Source organism: Castor canadensis, chromosome 7, assembly GCF_047511655.1.
Source record: "Castor canadensis chromosome 7, mCasCan1.hap1v2, whole genome shotgun sequence".
Classification (NCBI taxonomy): Eukaryota; Metazoa; Chordata; class Mammalia; order Rodentia; family Castoridae; genus Castor; species Castor canadensis.
Window position 1 is genome coordinate 32447585 of NC_133392.1, and position 21620 is coordinate 32469204.

The 21620-nt window shown below is 43.5% G+C and overlaps 1 protein-coding gene across 1 annotated transcript in view; it reads left to right on the plus strand.

Annotated features, from left to right (window-relative positions):
• Window positions 1-21620, plus strand: part of Pik3ap1 (phosphoinositide-3-kinase adaptor protein 1) — a 107085-nt gene that overhangs the window by 49008 nt on the left and 36457 nt on the right. Inside the window, exons 3-8 of the mRNA XM_020181407.2 lie at window positions 4463-4599; window positions 7162-7306; window positions 8033-8175; window positions 8304-8436; window positions 11020-11216; window positions 13726-13915. Of these exons, the coding sequence (XP_020036996.2) occupies window positions 4463-4599; window positions 7162-7306; window positions 8033-8175; window positions 8304-8436; window positions 11020-11216; window positions 13726-13915 (945 nt within the window). The remainder of the gene's footprint in view (window positions 1-4462; window positions 4600-7161; window positions 7307-8032; window positions 8176-8303; window positions 8437-11019; window positions 11217-13725; window positions 13916-21620) is intronic.

The window sequence follows — 21620 nt, forward strand, 5'->3', positions numbered from 1 at the left end:
AAGAGGGTCATGAGTTTGAGGCCAGCCTGGACTACATAGAAAGGCTGTCTCAAAAAAAATAGAAAAAAAGTGGCCAGATGTGGTGGCTCTCATCTATAATCTCAGGTACTGAGGGATGGAGAGTGGGAGGATCAACGGTGTAAGGCCAACCTGGGCAAAAAGTTATTGAGAGTCCATCTCAACCAATAAGCTGGTGTTGTGGTATATGCCTGTCATCCCAGCTATGTGGGAGGTGTAAATAGGAGGATTTTAGTTCAGGCCAACCTGGGCAAAAATGTGAGATCCTATTTGAAAAATAACTAACGTGGAAAAAAAAAAGAACTGAAGTGCCTCAAGTGGTAGAATGCCTCCTTAGCAAGTACAAGGCTCTGAGTTCAAACTCCAGTACCACCACCACCAAAAAAAAAAAAAAAAGTGTGAAAGAGGTTGAGAATTACATTTGTCAACAAGCTGCCTGACAGCAAGTGCAAAAGATGAAATATACCTTTTTTTTTTTGTGGTATTGGGGTTCGAACTCAGGGCCCCATGCTTGCTAGGCAGGCATTCTACCACTTAAGCCACTCCATCAGCCCCCGAAACATACCATATTTGAGCAGGCAAATTCTCTGTCACTGAATTTAAGTAGCTGCCATGGAGCAAATACTCCATAGATCAGACCTGGGGGAAGTGGATACACAAAGAAAGTCTTTTTACAATTTCCCTGGAGGTTTTGTGGACTTCATGAAAGTGAAAATGATTAAATTTTAAAGCAGTGAAGATACTACTGGTATCTTAATAATGTTTTTCTCTGGGGAAGAGTCTTGGGGTTTCCAGAGTGGCTGCACTCAGGTATTTAATATTTGAGTCTCAGGCAGCAAGAACAGTATTATCTTCAGGGATGGGGAGTCAGGGTAGGGATTGAAGAGGGATCTCCATGTTTAAGAGTGAAAGTTTGGGTTCATCCCACTGTCAGGTATTTGGCTTTTCCTTCAAAGAGAACTTTTAATTGGCTGAAGTGCTTGGACCCTGGCCCTGCTGAGATGTCCTGGCTTCTCTGTAGTGTACTGTGAGGGCTGCTGTGGCTTGTCAGTCAGTGCCACCAGCATCACTTTACAGAGTGAATGACATATGGCCTGACTTCCTGAAGCGAATGAGCTGCTGTTAGCGATCTAAATTGACACCAGGAGTGGAAGGAAGTATTTATGTGGTCCAGCTCGGTGCTGGGCAAGGGCTGTCAAATGGCCAGGATGAGGCTCAGTGTCATTGATGTCAAGCTGGGCTGGCTGGTGAAATGATTAGCCGATAGATTCATGGCTGCTTTTCTCATCATTGGCCCCCAGGATCAAAGTAAGGCTTTCTTGCTGTGGAAAATATGAACAGACATATAGGGTGAAAGGAAAGAAGAAAGGAAGGAGGAAGGGAGAAGGCGAGGGAGGAAAGAAGTCATGCAGATTTCAGCCACATATTTTCTTCTGACCTTTAAAATACATTTTAATATAATTGAACTCCTTCAGTATAAGATGTATAATTTTGTATCCTGCTTTTTGTCTTCATGTGTCACTTGAATGTTTTTAGTATTCTTTCAGACAGGTTGTTTTTCACTGACACAAAGACATCTTTGTTTGCTATCTTTAGCTAGGGTTTGAATATTTATTTTTCTCCTTCAGAGAAACTTCTGGAAGTATAATTGTGTGGCAATAGGAGGGAGCATGTTAAAGCCTTTCTCTTCCTCTGGGTATGGATACATGGCTTTCCAGACAGCTTGTACTCCTTGGGTGCCAATTCTGCAGTACCCTTTAAACAGCACACTGAGTAAACCTGAAACTGTTTTTTAATTTGGAAAAATAAAATAGCAATGAGTTATTTTTATTTGCATTTTCATGGTGACTCATGAGAATGAATGATATTTTATTTTTCGATGAGGAGGTCATTTGTATTTCTTCTTTGAGAAATCATCTGCTTATTGGGCTTTGGGTATTTTAAAAGGGATTTCTATGACCTCTTCATATATTAAAGAAAGTAGCTCCTTGTTAGGTTCACTTCAAATTTTTTTTTTTTATTATTTGCAGTTGGATTTTTGGATAACAGCTTTATAGAGATATAATTCATGTAGCATACAATCCGCTCATTTCATGAGCACAATTCAGTGGATTTTAGTAGCTTCACAGATATGTGCAACTGTCGCCATGATAGACTTTAGAATATTTTCATCACTGCTAACAGAAATCCCACACCTTTTAGTTGTTATTCCACAGTACCTTCAGCCCCAAACTCCCCAGAATGAAGCGGCCACTAACCTACTTTCTGCCCGTATAGACTTGTCTATCCTGAATACGCATACTTGGAATTATTTACTATGTGGTCTTTTGTGACTAACACTGTGTACTGTATCAGTACTTTGTTTCTTTTTATTGCTAAATAATTTCTTTGAAAGGATGTACCACATTTCGTTTATGTGTTCTTCAGTTGATGGGCATTTGGTTTTGTTTCCATCTCTTTGTTTGTTTACTGAAGTTTGAAACTCATGTCATCAAGTCTTGCTTGTTGAAATGGTAATGTCTTCAGTTGTTTTGTTAGCAAATCTTTTCCCAAGTCGAAAATAATACGTTTGCCCATGTTTTCATCTTTTCAATTTTTTTAAAAATTGTCTTAGTTTTATTTTACATTCCAATCTAGAATCCATCTACACTTCATTTTGGAGCTATGAGAATTACGAAGTATTTAAACAGCACCCCAGCCACACACAACACACCCCACCCCCAACTAATACTTTCCAGCACTAACAGCTGAGTCATCTTCTCCCCAACCATTTCCTTTATTTCATACTGATTTACTTTTTTAAAGGCTATATGTTTTTAGAGCAGTTTTAGATTCACAGGAAAATCAAGTTGGAGGGTATAGATTTCCCATATACTTCTAGCCCCCCACATACACACAGCACCCCCATGCTACCAGCATCCAGCACAGAATGGCACGTTAGTTGCAACAGTTGACATATATTGATCCCTCGTTGTCGCTCAAAGCCCATCTTTTACATTAGGGTTCATTCACTCTTGGTGTTGCATATTCTATGGGTCAGGATAAAGGTATGATGACACTATCCACCATCATAGAATAGTGAGAGAACATTCATTGCCCTAAAAATCCTCTGAGTTCTGCTTCTTCACTGCCCTCACCCAACCCCTGCTAACACTGATCTATATATTGGCTCCATGGTTTGCCTGGTTTACAGTGTCATGTAGTTGGAATCCTATAGTGTGTAGCCTTCTAGTACTTCTTCTCTTAGTAGTATGTGGTTAAGTTTCCTCCATGTCTCTTTGTAGCTGGCTAGCCCATTTTTTTTTTTTTTTAGTACTGTATTCAGTGCTTCATTGCATTGTCTGGTTATACCACAGTTTAGTTATCCAACTGCATTTTAAAGAATATTTTGGTTGCTTCCAAGTTTTGGCAGTTAAGAATAAAGCTGCTATAATGTCTCTGTACAGGTTTTTGTATGGACGTACATTTTCAGCTACATTGGATAAATGCATAGGAGTGTGATTAAATGAGAAAAGTGAATTTAGTGCTGTGAGAAACTGCCCAACTGTCTTCCAAAGTGACCCTACCATTTTGTATTCCTACCAGCAATGAAGTAAAATTGTGGGTGTTTCACACCCTCAAAGACATTTCGTGTTGTGTTCTGGATTTTGACCATTCTAGTATATGGGTAGTAGTATATCATTGTCATTTAATTTGCATTTCCCTAATGACATATGTAGATCTTTTCTTGTGTTTATTTGCCATCTGTAAATTGGTGCACGTGCATGTACACGCACATTTGCACAGTACAGTCTTGCACATAACTTCACAAGAAGACCTGTCAATCAGTGGATGGTGAGTAAGAGCCCCTGCTGGAGAGCTCTGGTATGTTCTTGGCATCATATTTTCTGTGCTATGCCCCGCACGTCTGCACACCTCTCTCACCACTCTGAATCTGTGCGTGCCCTACTCTTTCCAGTGCATATGTTGGGTGTGATACTGATGTGGAAACTGATCTCGGGCTTGTTGAAAACTATTGTTTCTCCCTGTTGCTGCCAGAGGAGGGACATTGGCCAGACATGACTCTGGCTTTCTTAAGTGCTTCTTAGTTAATGTTTCAAAGTAAGCAGTCCTTCTTGACCTGTCTTTTCTTCACAACCCTTTATCCCTACAGGAAAACCTGAAGTGAAGCTTCCAGAAGCCTGTTGGTTGAGCATAGGCTTATTGGCCTCAAATGTTTTGGCCTTTCCCTTTGCATTGTTCTCTTGCTGCCACACTACTCTGTGGCCTACATGGTGGCTGACTTTTTCCCCCTTGGGTTCTCTTTTGTGACTTCCCCAGTCAGTCTTGTCAGCTTGAATTTGTTTGACACTCACTGAGGGGATGTTTGGGGCTCTGTGGGTGGAACACACCCACCAGTTCTCCTTCCTTCTGTTCCCATTCAGCCTTGTCCTCTATTTTGTAGATTCTGGCTGTGACTCAGTCACTGACACCGAGCCCGAGGACGAGAAGGGCCTTTCCTACTCCAAGCAGCTGAGTCTGCCGCAGGAGACTTCACCTGGGAACCTGATGGTGGTGCAGCCAGATCGCATTCGCTGTGGGGTAGGCACCCTGGGGGCCTGAAAGAGCCAAGTCAAAACATGGGCTTTTCAAGTGGATGCTTTTGTTTCAGTAAAGGGAGTGTGGTTCTCATGTTACATCTCAATGTAGTCATAGCCTTCCCTTGGGGTTTCCTATTACCTGGGCTTTGGACACCTAGCTCCTTTGAGTCAGGGAAACGAGCCCAGGAGTGTAATATATCATCAATCTAAGACTTCCAGTTCATGGACCGAGAATGTAGAACATGCAGGAGATCGGCAGGCTTGGACATTACTAGATACTTACACCAACCCTGGAGTTAGAGGCCTGCAGCTTTTCCTGCTGCTCCAGCACCTGGAGGAGGAAGTGGGTCATGCTGGGAGCTTGTCTCTCTGTCAACTGGCCACTGGTCTGGCCCACAGGAATGCCTCAAAAGTTGATGACTGAAACTCATTGGCCAATATTACTTGCTAAAAGGATTGGATAAATGCTTAATATTTTTAGAGGGGGGCATATAGTAACAGATGACTTGAGTGTGATGACCCAGTAAGTCACAGTCATTTGAACCTTAACATAGAATTGATAGTTTTTAATTTTCTTTCCTCTCCTGATAAAAAATGTGTGGTGTTTATGATAGTTTGGAGCAACAAAAATGCTTTCTTCGTGGATTTAAGTTCTTCACTAAGCTTGCTACTGTGGGCTCTTTAGGAGTGTGAGAGCCTTGGCAAAGGGAAGCCATAGGAACTGACTCTTGTGAGTGACTTTCTATGCAGCTGAGGCCACTAGACAATGGGCGAGGGCTCCCCACATAGGAGTTTCCAACTGCTTCTTTGAGCTCGATTTGACTCATAGACATGTTTAGTTTGAACTTCACAGTGTTTTTAAAATTAGGCATAAAAATCTCTGTTGCTTAAGCTGGCTGGAGCTGAGCACCCTTTCCATGGGACACACAGCCTCCAGTTTACAGGTCCCCACTACTCCGTGTAGTTTACACTTAGCCCTTTTCATGCTCTGTCTTTATGGCCAGGCCTGTGTGGGCATTTCAGTTTCACCTCTCTGTACTACATCCAGCCTCCCCATGATCCTCTGATGGTACTGGTGGGTGCCTGTGGGTGACAGTGCTTACAAAGAAAGCATGCATCCCTCCACTTGCTCCATGACTTTCCAGCCAAGTTCCCTCTGCTCTCTTGGCTTCCCATTAACCCAGGATTCTCCTTGTTGCTTACTCCAGTTCTCTAGGCCCAAGGAGGATGGCTGGACTGGGTCTTAGTATATGAACAGGAGAGGCATCACTCTCTCTGGCTCCTCACTTCCCTGTGCCAAGGTACAGATAAGACAGGGCAAGGTCCACAGCGAGAGTGATGACAGGCAGAGTATGTGTGTTCAGCTTTAGCATCCTCCAGGAGCTTCACTTCCTCCCGTTGTACCATCCAGACTTCCTGCAACTCCTGTTACGAAGGGCTATGTTGAGGACGTTTTAACAGAATCCTAGAATGAAGGCTTGATGGCTAGCTCTGCCAGAAATCTCCCCTTTCAAGTGTTTTGAAAGTTCAGTCTGAAAAGTCTTTTCAGTCTGAAAAGACTATTTCTCAGCTTACCAGCACAATAAACCAAGATAAGTTGAGTATCCCTTATCTAAAATGCTAGGAAACATAAAATGTCTCAGATTTTGAAATTTTAAAGAAAATTTCGACTTCGAATTATTTCCACAGACATAGTGAAATATGTTGGGGATAGGGACCCAAGTCCAAAAACAAAATTCACTAATGTTTCATTATACCTCATTATGCATATAGCCTGAAGGTAATTTTATGCCATATTTTAGTGCTCTTGCATTTGAACTTTGACCCATCCCTTGAATCAGGGATGGAATTTTCTACTGGTGGTGTCTTGTTGGAGCATTTCAGCTTTAGGATTTTTGGATTAGGGATGCTCAACCTGTAATTCTGTTTGGCAGGTTTGGCGTGAGATCTTTATAGTTGGGTAAAATAGCTATCCAAGGTGCTCTATGCCTTGGGAACAGTAGTCCCTCGATGAGTGATTCTTGCCCTTCCAGGAACAGTGTGAGGGGCAGGAGGCTTCAGGCTGGGGCCTCCAATTCCGTAAGGTGTAGAGGGGTCACTTGGGTATCTTGCTAAAATGCAGACCTTGGGACGGTGGGCCCAGGAGGGACTGGACAGCCTGAATCTCTAACAAGCCTTGGGGGCTGTGATTCTGCTGGGCCCTTGGGCACACTTGGAGCAGCAAAACTAGCCTAGAATAGCACTTCTCATACTTCGGTGGGGAAGGACTTAAAAAAAAATCATCCAATTCTCTGATGGTGTAATAATTTTATAAAAACAAAACGATATGAAAGAAATGCTATAAGATGAAATAAAAAGACAAGTAACACAGAAGCCCTAGGTTTTAAAAATTATTAAATACAATAGACAAAATTATTCCAGTACTATTCTTTGCCTGCTGAGCCCACCTGGTCTGGACCATCCTCACTAGAGAGAGCCAGGACTCGGGAGCTGGGGAGATGTTCTGGTCCAGAACCCTAGGGATCCAGGAGGGAGAAGCACCATGACCCATCTTCTGTTCCAGGCCGAAACCACTGTCTACGTCATCGTGAGATGTAGGTTGGATGACAGGGTGTTGACAGAGGCTGAGTTTTCTCCTGAGGATTCTCCCTCCATCAGGGTGGAAGCCACGCTGGAGAATGAGTACACAGTTTCTGTGAAGGCTCCTGGTGAGTAGCCCTCAGTAACAGGATAGTGCAGTGCTCGATAGCCTTCTGATATATTGCTGCTCTCCAGCAGATTGCTGTGCCACCACCACCACTAGGTGCTGTCACTTCAGCTTTGCTAATTTGATAGGGATTTTTTTTAAAGCATTCCATTGTTTTAATTGCATTTCCTTGATTACTCGTGAGGTTGACTCTTTTTCCATGTTCTCTACTTGTCACATTTCCTCTTTTGTGAATCGAATCTTTGTGGTTGGTGTATTTTTAATTTTTTTCTTTTCCTCTCAAAACCCCTTCCGGTGGTATAGACTCCTACCCCAGGGAGAGCATGTAGACAGCTGCAGAGCAAGTCAACAATTCTACTGGCCCAAAGCAACAGAAACACTCTTTTGGTGACCACTGCCCTTCGTAGAAAGTGCCTTAAACCCAAATTTTCTTTCTCCCCATTGAAGTGCTAAGCCAACCTAGTAAGCAAAACAGATGAAAATCCTTCAAAAATTAAATTGCAGACCCAGTAAGGATAATTTCTCTGACTCTGAACTTCTCATGTCACGTGCTGGCCTATTCACCTTCTTCTTTCATCATTCCCCTCCTCCAGCTCACCTCCAAGAACTTTCTTAAAGCCCCCAAATTATTTATTCACCATTCAGATGGAGCATATCTTATCCATAAACACTTATACTGGACCCTTGTTCTTCCTGGGTATTTAAAAGTATCTTATCTTGTGCTCAGACCTTTCATCTGGAAATGTTTGTCTGAAGATATATTCCGGGGACTTAGTGGTGTGTGAAACCATTATCAGCTATTATACTGACATGGAAGAAATTGGGAATTTATTGTCTAATGCTGCCAATCCTGTGGAGTTCATGTGTCAGGTAAGGATGCTAGAAGGAGGTTTGAGGTTTTGGGGTATGAGGGTCTCAGTGATGGTTTTTCAGCCTTGAATGTGCTGGGCAGGAGATAGCCAGATATAAACTCTGACCATCTTCCCTTTTTTATTTAGGCATTTAAAATTGTTCCATACAACACAGAGACCCTGGATAAACTGCTAACAGAGTCCCTGAAGAACAACATCCCTGCCAGTGGACTGCACCTCTTTGGAATCAACCAGTTGGAAGAAGAAGATATGATGGCGAGTAAGTAAACAGCCAAACCTCAGGGAGCCAGCAATGGACCCATTACAGCCTGCTGGTGCAGCATCCAGCCATACCATGCATGGACCTCCTGCAGATGCCTGCTCTAGAGCCTGTCCTTGGAGGAAGGATTCATGCCTCATGCGGTAGCCAGAATTTCTCCTCAAGTTCAAATCTGAATACAGCCATGCATTGCTTAACGGTGGGGATGCCTTCTGAGAAATGCATAGCTAGGCAATTTATCATTGCGTGAGCCTCACAGAGTGTGCTTACACAAACCTGGATGGTATAGCCTGCTAAATGCTATGTGGTACATAAGTATTGCCTGTAGAGCCAAGATAAGCAAAACGACAGGAGATTAAATCAAGCCTAAGGGAGTATGACGCCATCAAGAGACACAGTAAACACAATGGATGAGGCTGCTTCTGGTGTAACACAGCAGACTGTTTAACAGTAAACTGTTTTTTCCTAAGTAGGAGTATAGCTAAAATAATAATAGAGCCGGGGGCCAGTGCCTCACACCTGTAATCCTAACTACTCAGAAGGCAGAGATCAAGAGGATCGCAGTTCAAAGATAGCCCAGACAAATAGTTCTCACAACCCTATCTCGAAAAAACCCATCCAAAAATAGGACTAGTGGAGTGGCTCAAGGTAAAGGCCCTGAGTTCAAATCCCAGTACCAAAAAAAAATAATAAAAATATGTCTAGTAAATACATAAGCCAGGAACTTAATCACTTATTACCATGAAGTATCATGCACTGTACATAACTGCATGTGCTGTATGTTTACACGACTGGCAGTGCAGTCGGGCTGCTCACACCAGCATATGACAGCCTGTGAGGTACATGTTTGCTGTGCTGTTACAATAACCACAGCATTACTAGGTGGATGGGAGTTTTTCCGCTCTCTTCCAATTCACAGGACTTCTGTTGGGGACTGAAATGTTATGTGACCAATGGCTGCACTTCATTCCCTTTTAAAAACATGTGGTTCCCACTTGCTTTCTGGATGGAGTTCAACTCGTCAGCCTGTTAACAAGCCCTTCCCAAGGGGCCTCTGTGCATTTCTGCCTTCACCTTTTTCTGCTCTCGCTCTTGGCTACTCTGCTTTGCTCTTCAGAAGGTATGAACTTCTATCACCTGTGTCTTGCCACTCTACTCATGGGAATGTGATTTCTTTGTCTCTGCTTGGTTGTCATTCACCTGGGTACCTTCCCTTCACCTCTCTGCAGCAGCTTAGGAAAAATTTCTCCAAACTTCCAGCAGGTGGTGGCCTGCTATGGGCTCCCCTAGCATGTTGGGGCCTCTGTCTTAGCACTTATCATCTGTGTGTTTCTTCTTTGCAAGGCTGTCAGCTGAGGTGAGGGGTGAAACTGTTCTCAGGTGGCTGGCTCCTGTAGACTCTAAACAAATATTTGTCCTATGTGGGAGGTGCAGGCCCTTGTGCATATATGATGTGGTAGAAGCTGGGAGAGTTACACCACTTGCATGAAGATGGTGCCTGGTGCTCTGGACAGGATGCCTCTTGGAGTGTCCTTGTGAACACTATTCTTCCTTTGTGCCATGGTGACACTGCACAAATGGGACCCAAGTCTCTGTTACCTTCTGCCTGCATTCCATCCTTCCATAGCCTGAAAACCGTGGAATGAGGCTTCATTACCTTCAAGGCCTTCTCCTGGAGGGCCTTCTCATTCTTGTTGCCTCTCCCCATTTCCCCACCATGGGGTGTTCTTACATCACTTCCAGTAGATGTTGCTACTCTGTTCTTAAACTTAGGGCTCAGGGGAGAGTATTTCATGACCTGGTCATGTGGGACCCTGGAGGCATTTCATGCCCTTGATCCAAATTCTCATATCCTAGTGAATAGGAAGCTGGGGTTGTCATATTAAAATATATAACTTTGAGCCTAGAAATCAACCTTTATGGAAAAAAGCATTTGTCCCCTAACTCTCCAACACCACCCTGTCTATTTTCTTGGCACCGTTATTATGAAATTAGGAATGCAAGCTAAGAGGATGAGAGTCTTTCTCTTAATCAGCACCAAAAAATAATCTTAGAGCTGGGGATGTAGTGCAGCGGTTGAGTGTTTGCCTAGCATGCATGAGGCCCTGGGTTCAATCCTCAGTACCATAAAGAAAAAAAATAATTTTAAAGCACTCTGAGCTGTTGTATTGTGTGGCTGTTTTTAGAAACCAGCTCATTTGGGACTGGGGATGAAGCACGATGGCAGAGCACTGCCTAGCATACTCAAGGTCCAGGATTCAATCACCAGGGAACTACGGAAATCAGCACCTGTTGAATTAGTATTTTCTCTATACATTTTCCAATCCCTCTGGAGAAAGAAGGTTGGCTATTAACTACTAGGTCTGCTAATTAATTAAAATGATATTTCCTCTGTCATGTGAGCATGTGATCTTCAGTGGTGCTTCAAAGGAAGCTGTCAGATGTTAGGTCAACCAACCAACAAGTAATGATTGAATGACTACTGGCTGCTGTGTTGGGCTTGGCGGCTTCATCTCTGGGAACAAGGGTGTCCTGTGCCTCCATTCATACCTGCCAATTAATTTCTCTTTGACACTCTTTCAGATCAGAGGGATGAAGAACTGCCCACCTTGTTGCATTTTGCTGCAAAGTATGGGCTGAAGAACCTCACTGCCTTGCTGCTCACTTGCCCAGGAGCTCTCCAGGCATACAGCGTGGCCAACAAGCAAGGCCACTACCCCAACACCATCGCTGAGAAGCATGGTTTCAGGGACCTGAGGCAGTTCATCGACGAGTATGTGGTAAGGTCAAAGCCCGATAAGATCCCGTGATTGGAAATGTACTGTGTGGTTCTAAGGCTGCCTTTTCATTCAAGATACAGGGTGGGTTTCATCATGTGCCTCTATTGGCAGTGGGCAGTGTGTGGGGGCTGGAGATTAGTCCTGGAATCACATGGTCCTGGTGCCAAATTCCTATCCACACTTGGTTCTATGTGACTTTGGGCAAATCACGTATCATCGCTTTCAGTTTCTCAATATGTAGAAGGAAGATCATAATAGTTCTACTCATAGAGTTGTTTTAAGGATAAATAATGTACACCAAGGACTGAGGTCCACCCTGAAAGAATTGACAAAGACATTTATAGAGTGAATCAGATGAAAGTTGACTCTGATCTCTCTTTCCCACCCACCTCTCCACCTTCCTTTCACCTACCTCCAAGGGTCTTAGGTGGGATGTTCCAGCTACCCTATCCATCTTTGGGCCCAGGTAAACTCTGTCAGGATTGGTTCCTCCCTTAGCAGAAACACAATAAGGTCCAGCTGCTGAGGAGGCATCAGGGGTGTCAACCCTGAGACCTGCTAACAATCTATCTCTTTTTCTGAACTTCCACCTGGTTCTGACCTTAAGACAGGTAGATACATCCAGCTTATCTTCTCATTTGGTCTTGGGATCTCAAATCCTCCTTGATCTCTGGCTTCTGGATTCTTCTCTGAATCTGATCTCACCCCATACCTACAATTTATTCCATACATTGGTATTGCCTCTGTTGTCTTGGAGACAGCTGCTCTTCCTAACTCCACCCCTCTCTGATTTTCCTCTTCTTTGTAGACTCACAAAGGGCACCCTAAAATAGCTTAACCTCTCATATGGGGCTGTGATTCCCAAAAGGGGCAGTAAGCACAATCCAGTCTTGCGCTCTACTTTGCTTCCCCCAAACTAACTCTCTGTCTATGTTGGAAAATCTACAAAGCAATGACTCACCATGCCACATAGAGGGGGCTTCCCAATGTTTAGGAGTATGTCAGTATTCCATATAAATGGCATAAGTCCTTATTGTGGGCCTCAACTGACATAAATCTGTCTAAAAGGCATTTGTAATAGGTCTTGGAGTATTTATTCAGCTTTACTTTGAAATTACAAATATACAAAATGTAGCATTTCATCTACATGGCAGTAGTTTTTATAGACATATTGTATTCATAGTAATAAGTATGGAATTTGTTTGATTGGCAAATGCATTATCTCCTTTAATTCTCACCACAATCCTTTGAAGTTGACATATTCTGATCCATACTTCATAAATGAGAAAAAGGACTTAGAAAGGCAAAGTGATTGTGCCTAGAGTCTCACACTGGTGAAGAGGGAGATGGGACTTGAACTTAGTTTGATGCTAGCACTGGGGCTTGCCGTCCTGCTCTGCTATAATGGGGCTGGAGTGGGGGCTCAAGGATGTACTTCCAGTGCGCACTGAGCTTCACTGGGCTCACAGTTCTTGTATCGCCTTTGCTCCTAGCTATAGGCATCTTCCACCAATGCGTCTTCAGCCTTGCTACCAAAAAGTTGTCTCTGCCTGTTGCTTATGGTCTCTAAGAACTATCCTATTTTCTTTTTCCCAAATGCCAGACCTGGAGTCGCTAACACTACCCTGCTGTCACCTGGTCCACTTACAAACAGAATGTCAACCAAAGAGTAGCTCTCTTGGGTGGTGATGATGAAAATGAGGATTTTTGTAGGTTGAGGCTGAAGTAAGGATTGTGACACACCACGGTTTCTTGCTTGCCAGGAAAAGTTGTGCAGTGGTTCTGGAGAAGTTGGCTTTCCAGCTTCACAACTTCCCGGAGGCAGAATGACAGCTGGGCAATCTTTCTGACTTCAGGGTTCTTCTTGGGCATGTAGAAACTGAAGGGGGAGTCCTGGAAACCACCAGCCACTTGGAGAAGCCTGCTGGAAGGGACAGGGCATGCAGGAGTTCTTTGGGGACCTCTGGCTGCACAGGTGTGGTAACACCTTAATGCAGCCCTGTCAAGCCTGCTGCATTTCTGCATGGCTAGTCAGGAAGAGTCACAGCCTCTTGTGCCATTTGTTCTCTTTTGAGGAACCAGTAAGATGTAGCTGGAAGGTCAAAAGCCGGGAATGCAAGCTCTACAACAAAACACGAGGTTTTTCTGAGCTTTGTTCTTCCTGGCTGTAAACAAGGGAGTTGCATATCTTTCTCAAGCAGTGAGGAAAGGATGGCAGGATATAACGTGTGACACATGTTAGCACGGAGCCTGACCCTTAATAGGGAGTCACAATTGCTCATAGGGAGTAATTTTTGTATGTATATCTTCTGGTCACTGAACCTGTAACAGTATCTCTGATTAGTGTTGGGGGAAGATATGAGGATTAAAACAAAAAACATAAGGCAAGAAAAGGAAAAAAGGGTATGAAGCCTGGTCCCAGGAGCTCCCAGTCACATGCCCACTTGGGGCCTGACTCGCCCAGCTAGCCAGTTCCATCTGCATGCCGTGGGCCCGTCTTCTCTTGCAGGAGACTGTGGACATGTTGAAGAGTCACATTAAAGAGGAGCTGATGCAGGGCGAGCAGGATGACGCTGTGTACGAGTCCATGGCCCACCTGTCCACAGACCTGCTCATGAAGTGCTCCCTCAACCCCGGCTGCGACGAGGAGCTGTATGAGTCCATGGCTACCTTTGCCCCAGCAGCCACGGAAGACCTTTGTAAGTAGTCCAGCCCATTTCTGCTTCCACTCTTCTGCCGGGAAATGGCTTTCTTCATTCTGGTTCATAAGGGGGAAGTCCCTGCTTACCCCTGCCTCACTCCAGAGAGATGACGATTCTGTTACACAGTGTCAGGTCTGCGGTCATGTGCTGTGACAAGCACAATCCTTCTCCAGACTCCCTCTGTTGTGACCATTGTGAGGGTCTGCCTGGAAGTCACAAGTCAACATATTAAGGAAATTAGGCTGCGTTCATTCACTGACTTGCTCATTCACTCGCTCCCTTGCAGGACCAGAATACTGGAGTAGAGGGCTTTAGGCCAATCCCCTGCCACTACCTTGGACATCCTCTAACTGTTGCTGCAGCAAATCTACCTTTCTGGCTTGAGTTTGGGAAAGAGATGTAATGGGGTCCCCTTCACCGAAGGGGATTCCTAACAGCCACTAATAGGGAAGGTCATAGAGGAAACACCAGTATTGAATGTGGGCAGGGGAGATGGAGGAGGTGCTGGGTTTTCACCCTGGGATTTTATTTACCCTGAGATCGGATTCTGCTGCAATTGCACCTTCCCCTGAACTTGCATGCTGGTACACACACGCTCCCTCACACTCAGGCTTTGGTTTAGATATGCTGCCACCAGGTGGTAACTACATGTCTTTGTTATCAGACCTTCAACTTGGTTCCCAATTCTCTTGAGAACTTTTTAACCCAGACTTCACAGATTTAAACTATCACTGTCCATACTTGACTATGTAAGAAATAAATGTTTTTATTAGGTAAACTTATGCGAACACGGGATAAAAGTCCAGGCGGACCTCTCTGTGGGTGTTCTCACTATCTCCTAATCTTTTCTTTTTGATTAGACTTGGGTTTAAACTCAGGGCTTTGCACTTGCAAAGCAGGCACTCTACGGTTTGAGCCACACCTCCATTCCATTTTGCTCTGGTTAGTTTGGAGATGGAGTCTCATGAACTTTTTTTTTTTTTTTTTTGGCTTAGTTCTTTTGCTTCTATCTTTGCCTTCAAGAATGATACGGTCTTGGTGGTCCTTGGACTTAGGTCATTCATTTTGTTTGAGAGTTTCACCCAGGGACCAATCATTTCCTTTGAGTTCTGGGTCGGGAGGCCTCTGGAGCTAGTGCAAGGAGACCCTTGTCCAGTCTGTTTCCAAGGTAATAAAGTGGTGGATTGTAGCTCTGCTTACATATCTCAGAGGCTTGTCTTAAAGGAGAGACGTGTAGTATTCCAGTACTAGAAATCTCTCTAATGAATCTCAGCGGACTCTTCAGCTTCATGTTACCCTCACATGGAACTTTCCTTTGAACTCCTCATCCCTCCCTCATGGTTCTGTGGCCGCTGAAGTTTTCACAAGGTGGAGAGATGCCTTGGCCGTAACTAACTGGCTGGCTTCCTTCTGCAACCTCCTTGGTAATTGGCATCTTGTGACCGATCATCTCCAGCAGTTTCTGATTTCTTTCCTGAGTTCTTTGATTACAGTCCCCCTCTGAGAGTGAGGTTCCTGAGGGCTGAGGGTATGGGTTAGGCACTGTAAAAGACCTCAGCCCAGCTCTGTAGATCTGAGTCTAAGCAAAATTGCTAATCTATGGTTTGCTTCTGGAACATGCTGTCTGTCCTGTCTGCACACTTTCCCTCAAGAGCCTCTGTTCCTGCAACTATGGGAACTCTGTCAACCTCTGGCTGTCCGTTTTGGGAAGATTCTGGTGGTGCTGGGTGCAAGACTGGAGGTATACCAGCTGGGAGACAGCTCCCACAGAGGCAGGGCCATAACTCAGTCCACTTCTTGGCTTCCTTGTGTTTTTACTTCTCCAGAGGTACAGATCTGTGTTGGGGATATGGACACTTAGTGAAAGCACTTGACTGGATGTTTTAAAGTTAATGAAATCAAATACCCACCACTAGTAGCAGCAGCTTCGCTCCTCTCTGGACCTACACAGTTCTCAGGGCACTGCACATATACCACCTTGAACTCTGGTTATTCACATGTTTTTCTTATTAAGCTCCTAGCTTTGGAAGAAAGCATGTCTTACAGCTTTGTGTCATCCCTACTGCCCAGACAATAGGTGCTATGCACAATAGGTGCTCAACTAGTTCTTGAATTTGAGGTTCTGGAAAATAAGATATAATTCTGGACTCTGTGAACATCCAAGTGTGGAAGTTTGCTGACATTCCAGTGCAGAGCCCTTGCTTTCCTGACAGGTGGTTGTGAGACATTGCCTTAGGTATATCTCAGGGGCACTATAACTCCTCCAGCTGCCCCAGGCTGCCTTTTCTTTCATGTCTCCATATATTGTGCTGATCCTTCTGCCTGAACTGCCCTTCTTTTCTCTGCTTGAGCAATGCCCAGACTCCTCAAAAAGCCCAAATCCCACCATATGCAAGAGTTCAGATCTTTGTTACTTCCCTAGTTTATTCATTCATTTATTCACTCATTCATTCAATATTTGTCAAACCCTTCGTGTGTTCAGTTCACATGGTGCCAGGTGACAAGCAGTCAGTGATCAAGCTGGCACCATCCCTGCCTTCCAGAGTTTACATTCCACTGGGAGCTCTTAATATGAAACAGAAACACCACAGGTCACAAGTACCCACTGACCACAGATGTGTCCCACAGACTGTGACCTGCATGGCAGAGGGTGTTTGTGCCTGCCGAGTAAGAAAACCACAGAGCAGACTTGTTGCTTCTCCAAACCTTTCCATTCTTAGCCCTTTCTTTTTCATTGCCAATGCCAGCCATCACTCCTTAGCCCCTCTGATTTCAGACTGCCTTTCTCCTGGTGTGTGTCTGTCTGTCTGACCATCCATCTGTCTCCTTCTTTCTCTCCTTATCGTCACTTTTCCATCAGTGTACGGAAAAGAAGGGAGTTTTTTTTTTGGTTTGTTTTTTATTGATACTACCTGTCAAGCCACTCCATTGTACCTAGGTGCTAGTGGAACCGACCAGGTTTCAGGTTATCTTCAGATGTTTTGCCATACTGCTTCTTGCTCAGAGGCTCTATTTTTTTTTAAGTAGTAACAGTAGTATCATTTGCCACAAAAGGTACTACTGCAGTTTAAAAAGGTCCTTTTGGCATCCTTGAGAGTTGGAGAGCCTTTCTAGAAGAATAGTGTTTTGGTAGGGGGGACATTGGATTGGATTGTATGTTCAGACTTGGTTTTATGTTAAATTAACAACATACAGTCTGGATGAGTGTCCACCACAGCTAAGTGGTCTAGATTTATGTTCCGTGAGAAAGATCACAGAAGTGATATTTCTTTGGGCATTTGTTATTGCCTTTGATTCATCCTTCAATTAAATGCCTTCTGGTATAGTCTCTCATCTTGCAAACTACTTGCATTCTAGGAATGGGTCCTTGCTGATTGACTCAAAGTTTGCTGTCAGTCTGCAGCTGCTTCTTCCAGAAGGGGACTATGACCCAGAGTCTCCTTGTTGCTGTTGTTTTTTTCTGCTGAAATGAAAGAAGTTGGCACTTCCAGTTCATTTTTAGCTGGCACATGGTGAAGGTGAAGGGCTTGGAATGTGAAATACAAGCTGTCAGCATCCTGGGATGCAGGGATGTGGTGTTCTACTTCCTTTACGAAACCTTCTTCATTTGGAAACAGACTCCCTTCCCTACAGAATTTCCTATATATTCAGTCACTCCTGTGTTACTCAGTCATCCTGGGTCATATAGACACGAAGTGTTGTCAAATTAAGACCATAAGAGGGTCTCGTCACTTGCTGACTCCAAACAACTAAGTATCTTTTATTTGTTACTACAAAAGTAACACCTGCTACCTCCATATTAGTGCCGAATACATGAATGGCAAATGTGTTTTTAAAGTAATTTATGTGCCAGTGCCAGTTGCCACTCAATATTGCCTGGGTGCTGTGTTGAAAAGGATTGAGATCAGAAAGAATGTGATGACTGATTAATGATATTTTTCCCTGAGTACAGAATAGGGACATGCGGCGCACACATGTATCTGCTGTTCGTGGTCTATTTCAAAGATATATTCAGTTAAGTATAGGGAGAATCCTTTCATTTATACTGTGAAAGGAAACAAAATAATTTTTAGGTAACTTAAGGCAGTGCACACATCCAGAGACTTTTGGACAGGCTGCCCCGTGTGTATAAACGTGATGGACTTCCTGGAGTGCATCCTCAGTCTTGTCCCCCACTCACTGTGTCAGCTCAGCAAGGGAAGAGATTCATGGCAGCTGACTGCGCCTGATACGTGGTTCTGTCTGTGGAAAGCAGAATAATGCTTCTGAATGTGTGACTATGCTAGGCTCCATGGCGAAGGGGAATTAAAGTTGCAGGTGGAATTAAGGTGTGAAGTAGCTGACCCTGAGAAAAAGGAGAAGATCCGGGTTCTCTGTGTGAGTCCCCTGTAGTCTTAAGCGTTCTTAAGTGGAAGAGTGGTCAGAAGACAGACACGCGGGATGGCATGGTGAGGTCTCAGCTCAGCTAAGCTTTCTGCCTGACCCTGTGGGCTTTGAAGACAGAAGAGGAGGAACACAGGTGGTCTCTGGAAGCTGGAAAGAGCACAGAGACAGATTCTTGTCTGGAGCTTTCTGAAAGAAATGTGCCCTGATAGACCTTAATTTTGAACCAGTGAGAACCCACTTCAGACTGGAACTGCAGGACTGTAAGATAACACATTTGCGTTGTTTTAAGTGGTGATTTGTCATAGCAGCCATAGGAAACGAAATTTGCTAACTAAGTTCCTCAACATAGTAAGAATAATGACCTTGACTACTTGACGTCTAGGACTGCTGCTAAGCATTTTATAAGTATTGTCTCAATTGGCCCGTCATTTATCCCTACTTTGCAGATGGGAAGAGAGAAGCTTAGTGATATCAAGTGATTTGCCCAAGGACACAGAGCTAGCAAGAATTGGAGCCAGCTTATGAAGCTAGGTTTCCAGGATACCAAAGTCCACGCCTCTGGCCACAATGCTAACCTTCATGGTTGCTCAGTGGCCAGCATACTGGGCCTCTGTTGCTTGCCTGGTTTCAGCTGCTGCCTTTCTCTGACTTATGTCCCCTGAATGCAGACCATTCAGCTGGCTTCAGCTCTTCAGTGCCTTTATCTCCTCCTGTGTCTGCGTATCCCTTCCTCTCCTCTGTGTACCCTCACCCAATCGAGTTTGTCCAGCCATATCCTCTCATATCCTCCACCTCTAGGGTCTGTCCCTAAGGTCAGTCTTTACCTATAATCCTTCCTGCACAATTGAGCCAGCAGGACTAAAGAGCTACTAGGATTGCCCCATGGTGTTCACTGCTGGGCCTGATAAAAAAGAGCATGATGTGCCTAGGAAGGCACAGGCAAATGGACACAGAGCCTCTGTGTTGACAGAGGCTTGGCAAAGGAGGCAAGAAAACTTAAGAGTTCTGGAGCCATGATAAAGAAAATGCCTAGCAAGCTTTAATTGTGAGTCAGATTTCCATAATTAATCCAATTATAAAGAATTGACATTTGTGTGCCAGGTCCATGCCTGTAATCCCAACACTTGGGAGGCTGAGGCAGGAGGTTCCCAGGCTTAGTCTGAGCTAAATAATGAGTTCCAGGCTAGCCTGGGCAACATAGCGAGACCCTGTCTGGAAAAATAAATAAGTAAAATAAAGTTGACATTTGTTAATTTAAGATGCCTGATGAAACTGGTGCCGGTGGCTCACACCTGTAATCCTAGCTACTCAGGAGGCAGAGATCAGGAGGATCATGGTTCAAAGCCAGCAAGGGAAAGTAGTTTGAAAGATCCTATCTCAAAAAAAAACTCATCACAGAATAAAGGCTGGTGGAGTGGCTCGAGGTGTAGTCCCTGAGTTCAAGCATCAGTACAAAAAAGATTCCCTGATGATTTCATTATATCCAAGTATAAAAATATTGGTTAGGTATAAATCTTTATTAGGAAATATGAAATGTGATATTTGAGAACATATTTGAAAATTCAAGTGTTAGAATAAACTCATAAGTATTTATGACTATAAAGGCAGAAGACTTGAGTTTAAACAAATAAATTTACCATTTAAAAAGTGTAGCAGGCAACAAGAGCAAAAATAGACAAATGGGGTTCTAGCACACTAACGAGTTTCTGCACAGCAAAGGGAAGAACAGAGTGAAGAGACAACCTGCAGAGTGGGAGAAAATACTCATCTAGTAAAGGAACAATGGTTAAAATATGTGAGCAATGTGAACAAGTCACTGCGAAAACCCCAAATTGTTTGACTAGCAAACGGGCAAATGATATGATCTGGATAAACATTTCTCAAAAGAAGGCATGTAAATGCTCAACAAATGCATGAAAAATTTCAGCATTGTTAAACTTTAGGAAAATGCAAATCAAAACCACAATGAGGTTAGAATAAGTATGATCAAAACATCAATGCTGGCAAGGTTTCAGAGGAAGGGGAATTCTTATATACTGTTTGTGGGCAAATGTTACTACAGCCATTATGGGAAACAGTATGGAGCTTCCTCAAAAAAAAAACAAAACTAAAAAAGGAACTAGCAATGATCGATCCATCCATCCCATGTCTAGATATATAGCTAAAGGAAATGAAATCACTGTTTTGAAATCATTCCTGTTATTTGTGGCAGCATAGAAGGAACTGAAGGGCAGAACGCTAAGTGAAATAAGCTAGGCATGAAAACACAGACACTCACATTCTCACTCGTATGTACAAGCTTAAAAAGTTGATCTCAGAAGTAGAATATTGAATGGTGGTCACTAGAGGCTAGGAAGGATGGGGGGAGAGGTGATAGAGGAAGGTTAGCTAATGGGTACCAAAATACAGTTGCATAGAAATAATAAACTCTAGTTTTAAAGTCAATAGAGTGGCTACAAGTTACAACAATTGATTATATATGTTATGAGGAACTAAAAGATTACAGTTCAAAGGTTCCCAACACACAGAAATGCTAAGTGTTTAAAGAAGTGGATATGCTAAGCAATCTGGCTTGATCATTACACACTGTGTGCACGTATTAAATTATTATACTCATCTCATAAACACATATAATTACTATGTGTCAGTTGAAAAAAATTATGTTGCTGGAGATAGAATCCAGGGCCTTGAATATGCTAGGTGAGTGCTCTACCACTAAGCAACACCCCAGCCCTAAAAAATTTTGAAGTGTAAATTGAGTCTTTTTTTTTTACCTTTTTTTCCACCTTTGGTGGTACTGGGGTTTGAACTTAGGGCCCCACACTTGCTACTTGAGCCAACTCCACCAGCCCTGAGTCTTCCTTTTTGAATTGTTCTTCTGCTTAGGACATTATCCTGGGTATAGGATTTAATAAAAATAATAGTAATAATAACAATAATAGTAACAGTAGCATTTCATATATGCTTGACACTATTCTACACTCACAGCAAGCTTCTTATTTAATACAAGAAACTGATGAGATACATAGTATTATCATCACCATTTTCTAGACGGGAAAAGGGAAGCTCAGAGAATTGAAACAACTTGACCCAAGGTAATTATGGACAAATAATTAATATAACAGCTATCATTTCCTTTCTGCATGAGAATTTGACCTTTGATTGACTTCCTAGTTCTGTTACCCTGGTAACCTGATAAGAGCCAAATGTCTACTGTGTTTCTAGGCAACATTACTTAAGATAAAAATGACCTCTGATTGGTTCTATTCTATCTGGACCTGGGAGGAGCTGTACAAAAGCTATAAATACTTGAAAG